This window comes from Podarcis melisellensis, assembly GCF_964234715.1.
Source record: "Podarcis melisellensis genome assembly, chromosome: 14".
NCBI classification, from domain to species: domain Eukaryota; kingdom Metazoa; phylum Chordata; class Lepidosauria; order Squamata; family Lacertidae; genus Podarcis; species Podarcis melisellensis.
Genome location: NC_138546.1, coordinates 23,438,829 through 23,452,232, shown reverse-complemented (window position 1 = coordinate 23,452,232; position 13,404 = coordinate 23,438,829). Strand labels below are relative to the sequence as shown.

At 49.9% G+C, this 13,404-nt stretch overlaps 1 protein-coding gene across 4 annotated transcripts in view; it reads right to left on the bottom strand.

Annotated features, from left to right (window-relative positions):
* The window catches only part of GRID2IP (Grid2 interacting protein), a 61,500-nt gene that overhangs the window by 24,503 nt on the left and 23,593 nt on the right, over nucleotides 1-13,404 (bottom strand). For all 4 annotated transcript variants that reach the window (XM_081888962.1, XM_081888960.1, XM_081888961.1 and 1 more), the window contains 5 exons: nucleotides 6,151-6,405; nucleotides 4,368-4,453; nucleotides 4,030-4,099; nucleotides 3,580-3,674; nucleotides 709-892 (listed from right to left, as the gene is read on the bottom strand). In XM_081888962.1, the coding sequence (XP_081745088.1) occupies nucleotides 709-892; nucleotides 3,580-3,674; nucleotides 4,030-4,099; nucleotides 4,368-4,453; nucleotides 6,151-6,405 (690 nt within the window). The remainder of the gene's footprint in view (nucleotides 1-708; nucleotides 893-3,579; nucleotides 3,675-4,029; nucleotides 4,100-4,367; nucleotides 4,454-6,150; nucleotides 6,406-13,404) is intronic.

Sequence of the window (13,404 nt, the reverse complement as noted above, 5' to 3'; positions counted from 1 at the left end):
TAGTTAGGTGAGGCTTCCCACATTGCTTGTCCTCCTTACCAGCAAGAAAGCGTCACTTTTGTCAGGTTGCTACTGAAGGCACTTGAGAATTCAAAGATGCCTCCCATCTTTCCATAGAAAGATATAAGCTCTGTCTTGCTAGATCAGAGCTTTCCAAACTGTGTGTCGCAACACATTAGTATGTTGGCTGCAGTGTGTAGGTGTGTCAAATGAACACTCCCCATGCTCCTTCTGGGGCTAGAAAGCAGTTCGTTTAACCTCTGGTTTACTAGTAAAACTGAATTACTGTCACGAAATGATGCCTGTCTATAAAGTGTGTCACCAACATGAAAAGTTTGGAAAGCTCTGAGCTAGATAGTGCTATCAGGAAGAGACAGCTCTACTTGGAATTAGGTTAGCTGCAATAAGGCATCAGGGCAAGTTAGACCTGCCTTAGCCCACTTGCTGGCACATGGTGTCAGAAGTGGGACATTTTCTTAAGAACATACCTCTGGCGGTGGTGGAGACCCACCCACCAGCTCCTGGTTCCTAATGAAAGGAATCACGTGGACTCAGCTGTCAAAGTGTTGAGTCTACAAGAACCACACTAGGCCCAGATGCAGGACTCAGGTAACAGAGAGCACATGGTAAATGGACGCTGCTGCAGGTCCTAACAGGGCTTTGGATGCCCCACTCAGAAATGAATGGAGGGAATAACCAGCAGGCTACCTGTGCTGGAAGAAACTCTCCAGTGCTTTGCAGATTGTGTAGCGCTCTGGCGGCGTAAGCAGGTGTTCCAGCTGCTGGTGGAAGGTCCTCCCTTGGATCTTGATGCTGGAAGGCAGGATCTCAGCAACCCACTGCAAGGAGGTGAGTGCCGAAGAGGAGTTGGGGCTCTCCGATGACTCGCCGTCTGCACATAAATAGATAAATCATGGCAAAGCAGGAAAAGAGGCAGGTGTGCCTTTCAGCCAAGGTGAGAGATCGGGGCATGAACCCTCCAGTTGACCATTCAGCATAAGCAAGGGTTTTCGGGGGGTTGCACAATAAATGCACCCCTTTCCCTCTCATTTTGACTGTGCAAATCTTTGCATTGCCCCTCAATGTGGTAGGAAGAGAGGAAGCTGCCTTAGTCAGACCCTTTGGTCCATCCAGCTGAGTATCATCAGGGACCTTTTGCATCCACAGCATGTGCTCTAGCACTGAGATAGAGCCCTTTCCCTAAAAATAAAATTCTAGTTCTCATAAAGTAAAAGATCATTAGGTCCAGTCATGACCGACTCTGGGGTTGCGGCGCTCATCTCGCTTTACTGGCCGAGGGAGCCGGCGTACAGCTTCCAGGTCATGTGGCCAGCATGACTAAGCCGCTTCTGGCGAACCAGAGCAGCCCACGGAAACTCCGTTTACCTTCCCACCTATTTATCTACTTGCACTGCATGCTTTCGAACTGCTAGGTTGGCAGGAGCTTAGTGTGCTTAGGGCTGCTTAGTGTGCTTAGGGCTGCAGCCTTAATGCTCATGGATGGCATAGGATTTGGACCGTTTTTAAGGATTTTAGCAATACTCTCCCAATATCCACCTGGCAGCTTTATGAAGTTTCATGCTATTTGTTTCTGCAGTGCTTAAGGAGCGGATGTTGACTTCCGTTACCTCCCTAAAGCAGACAACCACCTATTTTGCAAAATCACAAGCTACAAACTGCTCCTGTCCAAAAGCCATGTAGCAGGTTGTTAAACCTTCATGTGTTTGAAGGGATGTGGTCCGGAAAGAACCCCCACCGTGATAAATCAGAGTTAGCGTTCACTCTGGAGGTTTAGCTGACATGAACCATGCCCAGTCCTCACCACCCTGGTGTAATCACTGTTCTGAACCTGTCTTTTAAAGTGGCAGTGCTTCCCAATGCCTCCCTCTCAAAGCACATGACTCCATCCCAAGCAAAACAAAAACAAAAACAAAAACCCAGCTGAATCCTCCTGCAAATCTTTGGTGGCTCCAAATATTAACTTTCCCCAACACAGAGATCACTCAGGGTACTGATAGCATGGCATCGCTTGTGTCCATCCTTTGAAAAAGCCACGTTCTCCTTTCAAGCCCTATCAGATAACTATTTTATTTTATTTATTATTTTAACAAATTAACTAAATACTAAACCACTGAACTACAATAGTCTCTAAGCCAGGCATGGCCAAACTTGGCCCTCCAGCTGTTTTGGGACTACAGTTCCCATCATCCCTGACCACTGGTCCTGTTGTAGTACCAAAACAACTGGAGGGCCAAGTTTGGCCATGCCTGCTCTAAGCGGTTTGTGGAGATAACAATATTAAAAAATATAAATCAATATCAGGCAGGTGATATTCTTAAGAGGGTCTCTTCTTCAGTCTCCAGAGAGTAGCTTGAAGTGGGGAGGCAGAAAAAGGCCCTCCTTTCCTTCCACTCTGCAGTTCTAACCTGAAATCTTAGGCGCAGTGCTGCACCCAGAGCTCAGAAACTGCTCGCGCTAATGAAATTCCCTGTCCCAAAATGCACCTAGAACAATGCGAGTTTCAAACACTGCCACTGACAGACAGCCCTGAAGACCTAAATGACCAGGCAGGGAAACAGGGGGTCAGGGGGTCCTTGAGAGCCAGTGTGGTGTAGTGGTTAAGAGCGGTAGTCTCGTAATCTGGGGAACCAGGTCCGCGTCCCCCTTCCTCCACATGCAGCTGCTGGGTGACCTTGGGCCAGTCACCCTTCTCTGAAGTCTCTCATCCCCACTCACCTCACAGAGTGTTTGTTGTGGGGGAGGAAGGGAAAGGAGAATGTTAGCCGCTTTGAGATTCCTCAGAGTAGTGATAAAGTGGGATATCAAATCCAAACTCTTCTTCTCTTCTTCCTGAGGTATCCCGGGTTCTTAAGGTCCTTGTAAACTGCATGCTCCCTCCAACCCCAACACACAGAATGCTATGTTGCTTATGAGCAACATAAGGTTTCTCATAAATAAGGAAACAACAAACATTGCCACATCAGGAATAGCCAAAATGTGGAGGGGCCCTAACTTGGCAGTTTTTAAGCCCCCTGACTCAGTTGCAAGAACATAGGAAGCTGCCTTATACAGAGCCAGACCAGAATCAGTCCATTGAGCTCAATATTGTCTACACTAACTGGCAGCGGCTGTCCAGAGTTTCAGGCAGGGGTCTCTCCCAGCCCTATCTGGAGATGCCAGGGACTGAACCAGGGACCTTCTGAATGCAAAGCAAGGGCTCTGCCACTGAGCTGCAGGCTGATCTTCTCCTTGCCACTTGGGAACTGTAGTTTTGTGAGCACCTTGACTTACACTCTTAGAAATGCATGGCTGTACTCAATGCTGCACCTACTCAAAGCAGAAGCACTGAAATTAAGGGACATGATCAAGTAAGGTTCATTACTTTCAGTAGGTCTACTGTAAGCAGAACTTGGTTGACACAGCCCATCATTTCCAGGGTTGCTACCTTGGGCATCCTGCAAGCTGCAGGCGAGAGATGGCATCTTGCCTCACGCAGAGGCTGAGAGGAAAGTAGAATGTGCTCCCCTCCCATTCCAACCCTGGGACCAAATCTTCCCCTCGACCCATCTGTGATCTTACCACTGGAAAAGCTCACAATGCCTTCTTCAACCACCAAGGTGGGCATTGCCCCGCTGCCCTGAAGCATGGACACAACCTTCTCATGGGAGCAGTTCCTGCAGAGTGAGAGAAAGGCTCTTGTGACATTTCAAGGAGAGTCACAGCCACACAAGAAAAGCCCTTCGAGGAAGGGCAGGTGGGTACTGCGCTGAGCAGGTTTGCACAAAGTAGGACAGCATTCATCGACCTGGTGCCCTCCAGACACATTGGACCACAGCTCCCATCAGCCTCTGCCAGCACAGCCAGAGCATCTGGAGACCACCCACCAGGTCAACAAAGGCTGGAGCAGGATAATGCATCTCCTTCTTGGGATGCATGGGATTCCAGAGGGGCATTGCAGCCTCCCTGGGTGCAGGCATTCCAGAGCCCCAGGGGGGATGATGGGTAGACACAAAGGAGCAGCTCCTTCACCTCATATCCAGGCCGTTTAGGAACAAGATCCTGTCCCCAGCTCTCAAGGATGCTTTGTCAGCTGGACTCCCTAGAGATGGGGGGCAGAGGGAGAGAGAGCACAAATTGATCAGCCATTCAGGACTGGGCAGATGATCCCCTGCCTCAAAAGCACAGTTTCCTAAAGATACAACACTCACACCAACCACACACCTTTCTCTTCCATGATTGCATTTCTGGGCTTAAAGTTTGGTCAGAAAAATGAAAAACATACAGAGAACTTGGAGTTAACCTGCAAGTGCCATTTCTGGAAATGAAAGCATCAGTGGTATTCTGCAGGACACCGTGGTTCTCCTTACCAGGCAAGACGGACTCTATCCACACGGGGGCATGTCCACGTAACGTAAACCCAAAGCTCCTGCTGCCTTTGTAGACACGAACAGTCCTGGGGGGGAAACAAGCAAGTTACTAGTCCTTATCAGTGGCAGAGCTTCATGCTCTGGCACCGGGGGGGGGGGCAGAGAACAGGCAGGGGCGTTGCTGGTATGTGTCCTGGGGGTGGGGCGTGCATCCTGGGGGCTCCCCCTGCACTCCTCTTCCTCCGCCAGTGGTTCTTATGTTGGTTGGCACTGGGGCAGGAGCTTCAGAAACTCCAGGGAAGAACAAGCCTCCTTCTGGCTTCTGTTCTCCAGCCCCACCTCTCTTTCCTTGTGAAGATGAGTCTCCTTCTCCCCCCCCCCCTTTTTAAATAATAAAATTTTGTTAAGACTTTTCATAGTACAATAAAACAAATTAACTAACCTAACAAAAAGAAGAAAAGAAAGAACAGAGAAATGAAAATAATTTAAAGTCCTCTCTCACAGGTATATCTTAACCTTTGCCCCATACAGAAAAGGTTGTACCTTCCCAGCTCTCACCTTCCCCCAGCCTAGGAGATCTCACCTCCCTTGTCTCCTTCAACAACCGTCTATCACCTTCATTGGCATGCAATTCTTCCCAGTTCTGCCATTACTACCACTGGCTGTGGAGGCAAAGCCAAGGCATCATGGCTAGTGGCCACTGACGGCCTTCTCCAGCTCTATGAGGAAGAGGCTCACGAACCCTCACTGCACCTTGAACTTGGGCGTCAGGGTCGCAGTTCCTAGCGTGGTTAGTAATTCTCAAGCAAGGTCCTGCGTCAGATAATGATATACTGGATGGCTGAAGGAGAGAGACATAGAGATGGTCTCCTCTGCTTGTTGCCATGGTTGTTGTACCCACCATAGATGGCTTGCTGTACAAAGGAAGGTCGATGTGGCATGTTACCTATGCACGCCCCACAGCATCAGCATCAAGAGCATGGGGAAGGCCACCAGCTCAGGAAAATGTGGCAGATTGTTATTTCAAAGCCAGCGCTTCTTTGTTTGTTTACGACATTTCTATTTAACCGCAGGTGAAACAACAGCAGATAGAATCAGGATTCAAGGGGACCTTAACAGGATGGAGAACTGGGCCAAAACCAACAACATGAATTCCGACAGGGACAAAGGTAAGGTTCTGCAATTAGGCAGGAATATTCAGATGAACAAATGCAGGATGAGGGACACCTGGCTTGACAGCAGTGCATGTGAAAAGAATCTGGGTGTCTCAACTCTACAATTCTAGGATCAACTGCTGGCAGCCTTGTACTGCAGAGAGGCCTGTGCACCTGTTAATTCAAGGGTAGCCAATGTGGGGCCCTCCAGTCGTTAGAATCATAGAGTTGGAAGAGAACCTGAGAATCATCTAGTCCAACCCCCTACAATGCAGGAAGATGCAGCTGCCCCATACGGGGATCAGACCTGCAAACTTGGCGTTATCAGCACTACACCCTAACAAACAGAGCTATCCTATGAGACTACAACTCCCATTAGCTCCAGCGCGCATGGCCATTGGCTAGGAAGTCTGGAGGGCACTCCATCGATTACGCTCCTGTGCTAAATAAGTCCATACATAAAACAAAACACTTAAGAAGAATCACACAGGGGTTTGTTTTGCAGCCCTTAAGATTCTGTGATTATGGCTTCTTCCTTCATTCTATAGATTTACAGATCTATACTGTTTAAATCGCAGAATGCAAACACCTGCAGTGAGTTCCAAAGGTCTGTGGGAAGGGGGAGTTACCTGCGAGCAGCCCCTGAGCCCACATTGCTGGCGATGAGGGAAGTCGCCTTCCTCAAGCTTTTGCCGTTCTCCTCGTGGCTCCTCGGCACTGAGCTGGCCCGCGTGGAGACCAGGAGGCGCTCGTGGTGGTCCTCGCTGCGGCTGCGCCTCAGCCGACTGGCAGAGTGCTTGCTCTTGGCATGGCACAGTTTGCTGATGAGGCTCTGGGAGACCACCTCGTCAAAGCGCTGTCGGTGTTTCCTGGGGATGAAGATCCTGGAGAACATGGCAAGGGAGAAGCATTAGGGAAGTGGCAGGGCAGGGCAGGTTCCAGCAATCCAGAGCCTCACAAACCCATCACGGCAGAAGAAAACCCAGCATTTATAAGAGCACAGAGGGAGGTGAAGCAGAGTCCTCTGATCCTCAGCTGCTGCGTCCTGTTATTATAAGAATCAAATGCACAGCTCGTCCTCCTGAATGCTGGATCTAAACACCTTGCAAAGAGAGGAACGAGCTTCTGAGCTCACTACAGCCATGTGCCGGTTGCAATTTGGTGCCTTTGGCTGGCTGGTGTTTCACCAGCTAGCCTTTTATTCTCCCAACATAGGAAGTACGTCGGATCTGGCAGGTGAAATCTGCACACGGGTGACACGCTTGCCGTTTGCAAGCCAGCCCCAAAGTGTGGAGTATTTTAAATGCTCAACTCACAGATGGTGTTTTCTCTTCACTACGGTCTGACAGCAAAATCACAATGAGCTCACCAGCCCCGCATTCCACCCGCTGAAGGCATCTTTGCTGCGCTTGGCATTCGGGAACGCAAACGCCCACGCCAAGCCTACCCACGCAGGCAGAGCAGCTGAGGACGCTTTGGTCTTTTTGCAGGGCTACTCGGCAGCTACCAGGATGCCCAAAATATTGGAACAAAGTCGCTGCCAGGTGCAATCGAGCGTGGGTTTTGATTTCCCATGACCTCTGCAGGGGCATCCAGGTTGAGATGGACCTCACCTGAGGCTAAAGGTGTGTGTACGGAGGTGGGCTCAGTGGAAGACTGATGGCATTGCTGTGAGATAAGGTTTAATTTATACCAATATACAGGATGAGCATAGGATGAAAGGATGCAGGGGTGGACTACATGACCCTTGGAGTCCTTTCCAGCTCAGCAACCCTACGATTAACACTCCGACGGGGCCTATTCCCCACTTGGGGGTGGGGGAGGTAATCAGAGGGCTGTTGAAGGGACCCCAAGAACATACATTGGGCAAAAGATTCCTGCATTGCAGCAGGTTGGACTAGATGTCCCTCGTGGTCCCTTCAACTCTACGATTCTAGGGCATCCACCTAACCCCAGTCCTACAATATTTTTCACTGCCTGCTTTGTATGCAATTGGGCTATTCCCCACACACACACTTGTGGCGGAGGTTGCAGGGCATGTGGGGCACCAGCTGGCAGACCGCCTGGGGGGCTCCTGCCACTTAAGGCACCAGCCCCACCCTGCCTAATGGGCTAGGCAAGTTCTCCTGACCGCAGGCGTTCTTTGCAAATGGCTTTGCCCGAGGGGCGTCACCACCGTCCTCCCCTTTCCCCTTCTTGCTCCAGAGATGAGAAGGCCCTGCACCTTTCTCCTCCTCCAGCCTCCTTGCTTCTCCCTGCTTTTCCCTTCTGTCTCCAATGCCTGAAACCCAGGCAGGCAGCCCCCCCCCCCTCTTCTCCTGCCTCTTTCACAGAGCTGCCTGTTTCCCATGGAGGTGACGCCACTGCAGCTTCTCTGAGGAAGAGGGCTCCAAAAAGCACCAATTAATTGGCCTCAAATTACATCCTGTGATCAGGGGGAGAAACTTCACACAGCAAAAGTATTAACAGCAGCAGCGGGAACAGCAGCTATTCTAGAAAAGGCAACACGTACTAATAGTTCACCCTTTGCAGAGTTACCATTAACAGTGGCTGCCCTTAACAGTGCCCAGAATAATTTGAGGTGGAAAAAAATATGCTTGGAAGGAATTGTATGTATGCAGCCAATTGATTTTGTTGCTGGGCTTAGCTGGACAGAAGGCCTGCCCCTGGGGGCTGCTGGACCTTTCGGCCCCTTCCTCTTCCCCACCGGTACAAAGTGTGTTGATCAGGGCACAGACCAGTGATATATTTCCCTGGTGTTAAAAACTTAAGATGAGCCTGCTGGATCAGGCCAAGGGCATCCTGTTCTGACAGTGGCCAACCAGATGCCTCTTCTGAGAAACCCACAGGCTGCGCCCAAGTAGACATCAATAACCTTTTCTTTAATTTTCCTGATCCTCCTTGAAAGCCCTCCATGTGGGTGCCATCACTGCTTCCTGTGGGAGTGAGTGCCACAGTTTAACTATACAGTGGTACCTCGGGTTAAGTACTTAATTCGTTCTGGAGGTCCGTTCTTAACCTGAAACTGTTCTTAACCTGAAGCACCACTTTAGCTAATGGGGCCTCCTGCTGCCAGCGCACTGCCAGAACACGATTTCTGTTCTCATCCTGAAGGAAAGTTCTTAACTCTAACCCTAAGGTACTATTTCTGGGTTAGCGGAGTCTGTAACCTGAAGCGTATGTAACCCGAGGTATCACTTGAATCCCTCTCCCATTGAGGCAAAATGGAAATTGAATGAGAATAAGGCCGGTGGCAGGGGAGGAGGGTTGTGGATGGGAGGCAGCAGAGGGGAAGGGAGGAGGAGGGGAGTGGTGACTTGTGGGCCTAGATCTGCTGCCATTCCCAATGGCCCGGAGGCTGCTGCCCAGACGCAATTGCTCCACCTTGCCTCAAGGGAGGGCCGGCCCAGCTCTCTCCCGATTTGTAGTCAAGTGATGAGCCCAGAATGGCACATAATCAGAGAGAAGTAGAAGGTGGGATATTTCTATCTGCTTTCTCTGCACCATGCATAACCTTATGCACCTCTATCATGTCTCTATTTTCTTGCCTTTTTCTAAACTAGGAAGCCCCAGAGGTTGCAACCTCATCTGGGGATTAGTCCTAGCCCTTTGATCATTCTGAACAGGTATCATTTTTGCACAAGAAGGAAAGGCAGCCATCTGGTCAGGGCCTGGCCTTGGATAACAACCCCTTGAACTTGTTTCAGCTGCTGGGGAGGTTTAAACAGCCGAATAGATGGGCTGAGTCAAAGAGACACTCACATCCATGTCAACAGGGATTGTGCAGAAGACCCTCCTGGTAGACTTTGATCTGTCATCTACCAGTCCCCAAACCTCCTGCCTGATGTGGCTCTTCATTTGTCTTCATTCTGGGTCACCTGTTGACAACTCAGTGAGAGCTGGTGGACTGGAGAGGGATGAGTGGGTTATCATTGCAAAAGCAGCTAAAGTGTACCTTGGACCTATCAGCTCCACAGGAAGACACATCTCCGGGTAGATTAAATACATCGCACTGGATTACTCTCGGTTTATAGCGTATAAACCCAGCCAGGCTGCCAGATTGGGAGGGGTGGGAGGAGGGATGAAATGTCATAGCCTCAGGGGACTGCGTTAGCTTGAAACTAAGGACCAATTTACCCAGTTATAGCTGCCACAAATTGCTGGACTTGGCCTGGCGGCCAATCTTGCCAATATCTCTGATGCATACTGAGATCCTTGAGGCCCATGTCTCCTGCTGGGAAAGGCTCCAAGGACTGTGTAAAGAGCATCAGAAGGCTGGAGTGGGCAAAGGGATTCATTTTTAGGAGCAGAGAATGGCATGGTAGAGGCAGCATCGCTCTTCACAAACACAGGAATCCGCCTTACACCAAGTCAGACTATGGTCGCCTTCACGCCATGCATTGAAAGCCATATCGTACCACTTTGAATAGTCATGCCTTCCCCCAAAGAATTCTGGGAAGTGTAGTTCGCAAAGAGTTTGCTGAGAGTTGTTAGAAGGCCCTTATTCCCCTTACAGAGCTTCGGCTCTCAGAGTTCCCTGGGAAGAGGCATTGATTGCTAAATCACTCTAGGAACTGTACCCCTGTGAGGTTCTCCTAACAATTCTCAGAACCCTTCACTACACTTCCCAGGATTCTTTGGGAGAAGCCAGGGCTGTTTAAAGTGATATCAATGCTTTAAATGCATGGTGCAAATGTGGCCAAATTGGTCCATCTAGCTCGGTATTGCCTACACTGACTGTCAGAGGCTCCCTGTGGGCTTCAGATGGGGACATTCCGCAGTCCTATCCAGAGACGCTGGTCCTCAAAGCAGAGGCCTTCTGCATGCATAGCAGATGCTCTACCAATGAGCTGCAACCCTTCCTGTAGGAATGCAAGAAGCTGCCTTCCAGAGTCAGGCCACTGGTTTATCAAGCTCAGTGTTATCTACAGTATTTTTACTGGAAATGGCTCTCCAAGGTTTCAGGCAGTGGACATGCCCAGCACTGCCAGGAGACGCCACTGAGGGCAGAACAGAAATTTTTTTAAGTCTGAAAACAATTTTTTTTAAGTCTGAAAACAAAACATGGATTGCATTTGTACCCCACCTTTTCTCTAAGGAGTTTAAGGTGGTGTACATAGGTTGCTTCCCCCCCCCAATTTAATCCCCACAACAACCCTATGAGGTAGGTCAGGCTGTGAGGCAGTCACTGGCCCAAGGTCACTCAGTGAGCTTCATGTTTGAGTTGGGATTTGAACCCTGGTCTCCCTAGTCATGCTGGCCACGTGACACAGAAGCTGTACACCGACTCCCTTGGCAAAAAAAGCGAGATGAGCGCCGCAACCCCAGAGTCGGTCATGACTGGATCTAATGGTCAGGGGTCCCTTTATCTTTACCTCCCAGGTCCTGGTACAACACTCTAAACATTACACCACACTGGCTCTCATGCAAAATTGATTGTTCTGTTTTGAAGTTTTCTTTGCATTGAAATGAAGGTAAGTTGCATAAATAGTTACATAACTCACCATTAAGTAGCGAGCAGTGATAGGAATAACATGGTATTTGGCAGAAACCGAACTGCATTGGAACGAAAACATAGGACAGGGTGGAAATTGTTGTCTTCTTACATCGCTCCCCAGGAGTAGCCTTTGATATTGTTGTGACAACTCTGGGAAATGTTTTTGGCTGGCAACAGATGACAGCTCCATGCTTCACTCCCCCCACTATCACTACAGCTTTTTTATGAAGGGTTTAGTAGGGCAACCTGCTGTCTGCATTAATCCCCTCCATGCATACCCCCTGCTGCCATCTGCCTGGCTTGCCATCACTTCACATGGCCCAGGGCAGGAAGCCAAAAGAGGGGGAGGGAGGAGGGAGGAGAGAGGAGAGAGGCCTCCGATGCTCTGCCAGGTATTTGGGTGACCTTCCCTATTAATAGGCAGAAACTCAGTCCCTGGGGTGCTATCGCTAGACTGACAGCTTGGTGGACTCCACAGTTGACTGGGATGCATCGGAGAGGGGTGGGACCTGCTGCAATGCACCTTTTGGTAACCAGAGAAGATCCTGCCTTCCCTGCTTGGGGAATGTAATACACACTGATCAAGTGGCTTTTGTCCTTCCACCTCTTCCGAAGGGTGACTCTGCCAGAGGAACAGCCAAGAGGGATAGGAAGATATGGCACTGAAAAGGAAAAGCACAAAGGGCTAGCAAGGAACCTTCTGTCCCCAACTCCTCTCTTCTAAGCAGGCTTTCATAGGATCCTAGAGCTGGAAGGGACCCAGTGGGTCATCTATTCCACCCCCCCTGCAGTGCAAGGGTCTTTTGCAAAGCGAAAACAGCAAGCTTTTTGCTCTAGCTCAACCTTGTCACTTTCTGGCTGGCACTGTCCCCAGGGGACCTTCCGGCCACATGCCATGTGGGCCACTGCACACTCCTTGCCAAAGCCAATGCAAAATTCCTTCAATGGGGACAGAACTGGCCGGTCCTACCATGCAGCAGGGGGGAGCAGGGTGCTTCAGGTGCAGTTAGAATTTAGGGAGAGGGGTGAGTAGAGGAGCTGGTGTCCAAGAGATGCAGCTTTTTAAAGTTGGCCCTCAAAGAGATGGAGGGTAAGGCAAGCTCTTGGGCTGGCCCTGAAGGGGAGTACCAAAGGAAGAGCGATGCTCCTCAGGAGAGACTGAGCAGGCCTTGTTTTGATAGTTGGGAGTGTAAAGCTCCTCCTTCTCCCCAAGCTCCAGGAGCAAACTCTCCTCACTCCAAAGGGGGGGGGGGGCTCAGCTGACATTTGCAATCTTCAAAGCCCAGTCAATTGCATTGGTTGACTTGCTGCCAGTTCTGAGTTTTCCAATTCTAGCAGACTTTGAAATAATGGATCAGATTTTGGCTCCCCGCAGTGCTGATGCAAACGGAGGAAAGAAGCTCTGTGGATCAAACAGTGGCTCCTATGATCTGACACACACACATAACAAGAAAAATGCTTTTTTTACAAAACTGCAAAAGCCCTTCCTTAGCTTGCTCAAGTCTTCTGCAGCAGCTAGAGCAGCTTTCCACAACCTGGTGCCCTCCAAATATTTTATGCTACAAATCCCATCAGCCTCAGCCAGCCTAATGACAGAGACACAACCTAGAGTCCAAAACATCTAAAGGGCACTGGGTTGGCAAAAGCATCATATCTCTTGATGAATGCAAAGAAAAGTGGACTCTTTATTACTGCATTTGCAATTGTTCAAGATAAAACCTATTTTTGGGGGGGGACTACTTTTGACATTTTAATGGATGTTTATTGTTTGTTTACAGATAGTTGCCTTGGGGATATTATCTTGTGTCGATTGCAGTAGTAATTGTATCACCACCCTGTTCATTGTTTTGGCTCCCACCTGTCTGTCCATTCTCAAAAGCAAGGGCTGGCGGTCTGGTTGGATGGGCTCCTTCGCCCACTTGCTTGCTTACGCCAAGGCCGCCTCAGCTCCTGGCAACCAGCACCCCCTGGCCAGCCCCAGAGGCACTATCCGCCTGTGGAGCTTGTAGTCAGTGTTGCAACAAACAGCTGTGCAAGCCTTTGTGAGGCAGAGATGTGAGAGGGCATCAGAGGAGGGAGGGAAGTAAAGAGGGACAGATGACAGGGTTGCCTGCTGCACCCCTGACCATCATTCAAGGCACCTTAGGGTGCCATGGCACACTGGTTGGAAACCACTGCCATAATGAGAAGCCCACAAGGAAGAACCGAACACAAGAGCATTCTCCCCTCCCGTGGTTTCCAGCAACTGGCACTACAGCCTCAGTGTGCTTAGTATGACAAACAGCAGTCCCCATAAGATCCTCCCATGCCAACAGGGCATGAGGCAGGATGCTCAGGGCACTTCCCCCCAGGTCTGAGAAACCAAATGGCTCCCACAGTACTTCAC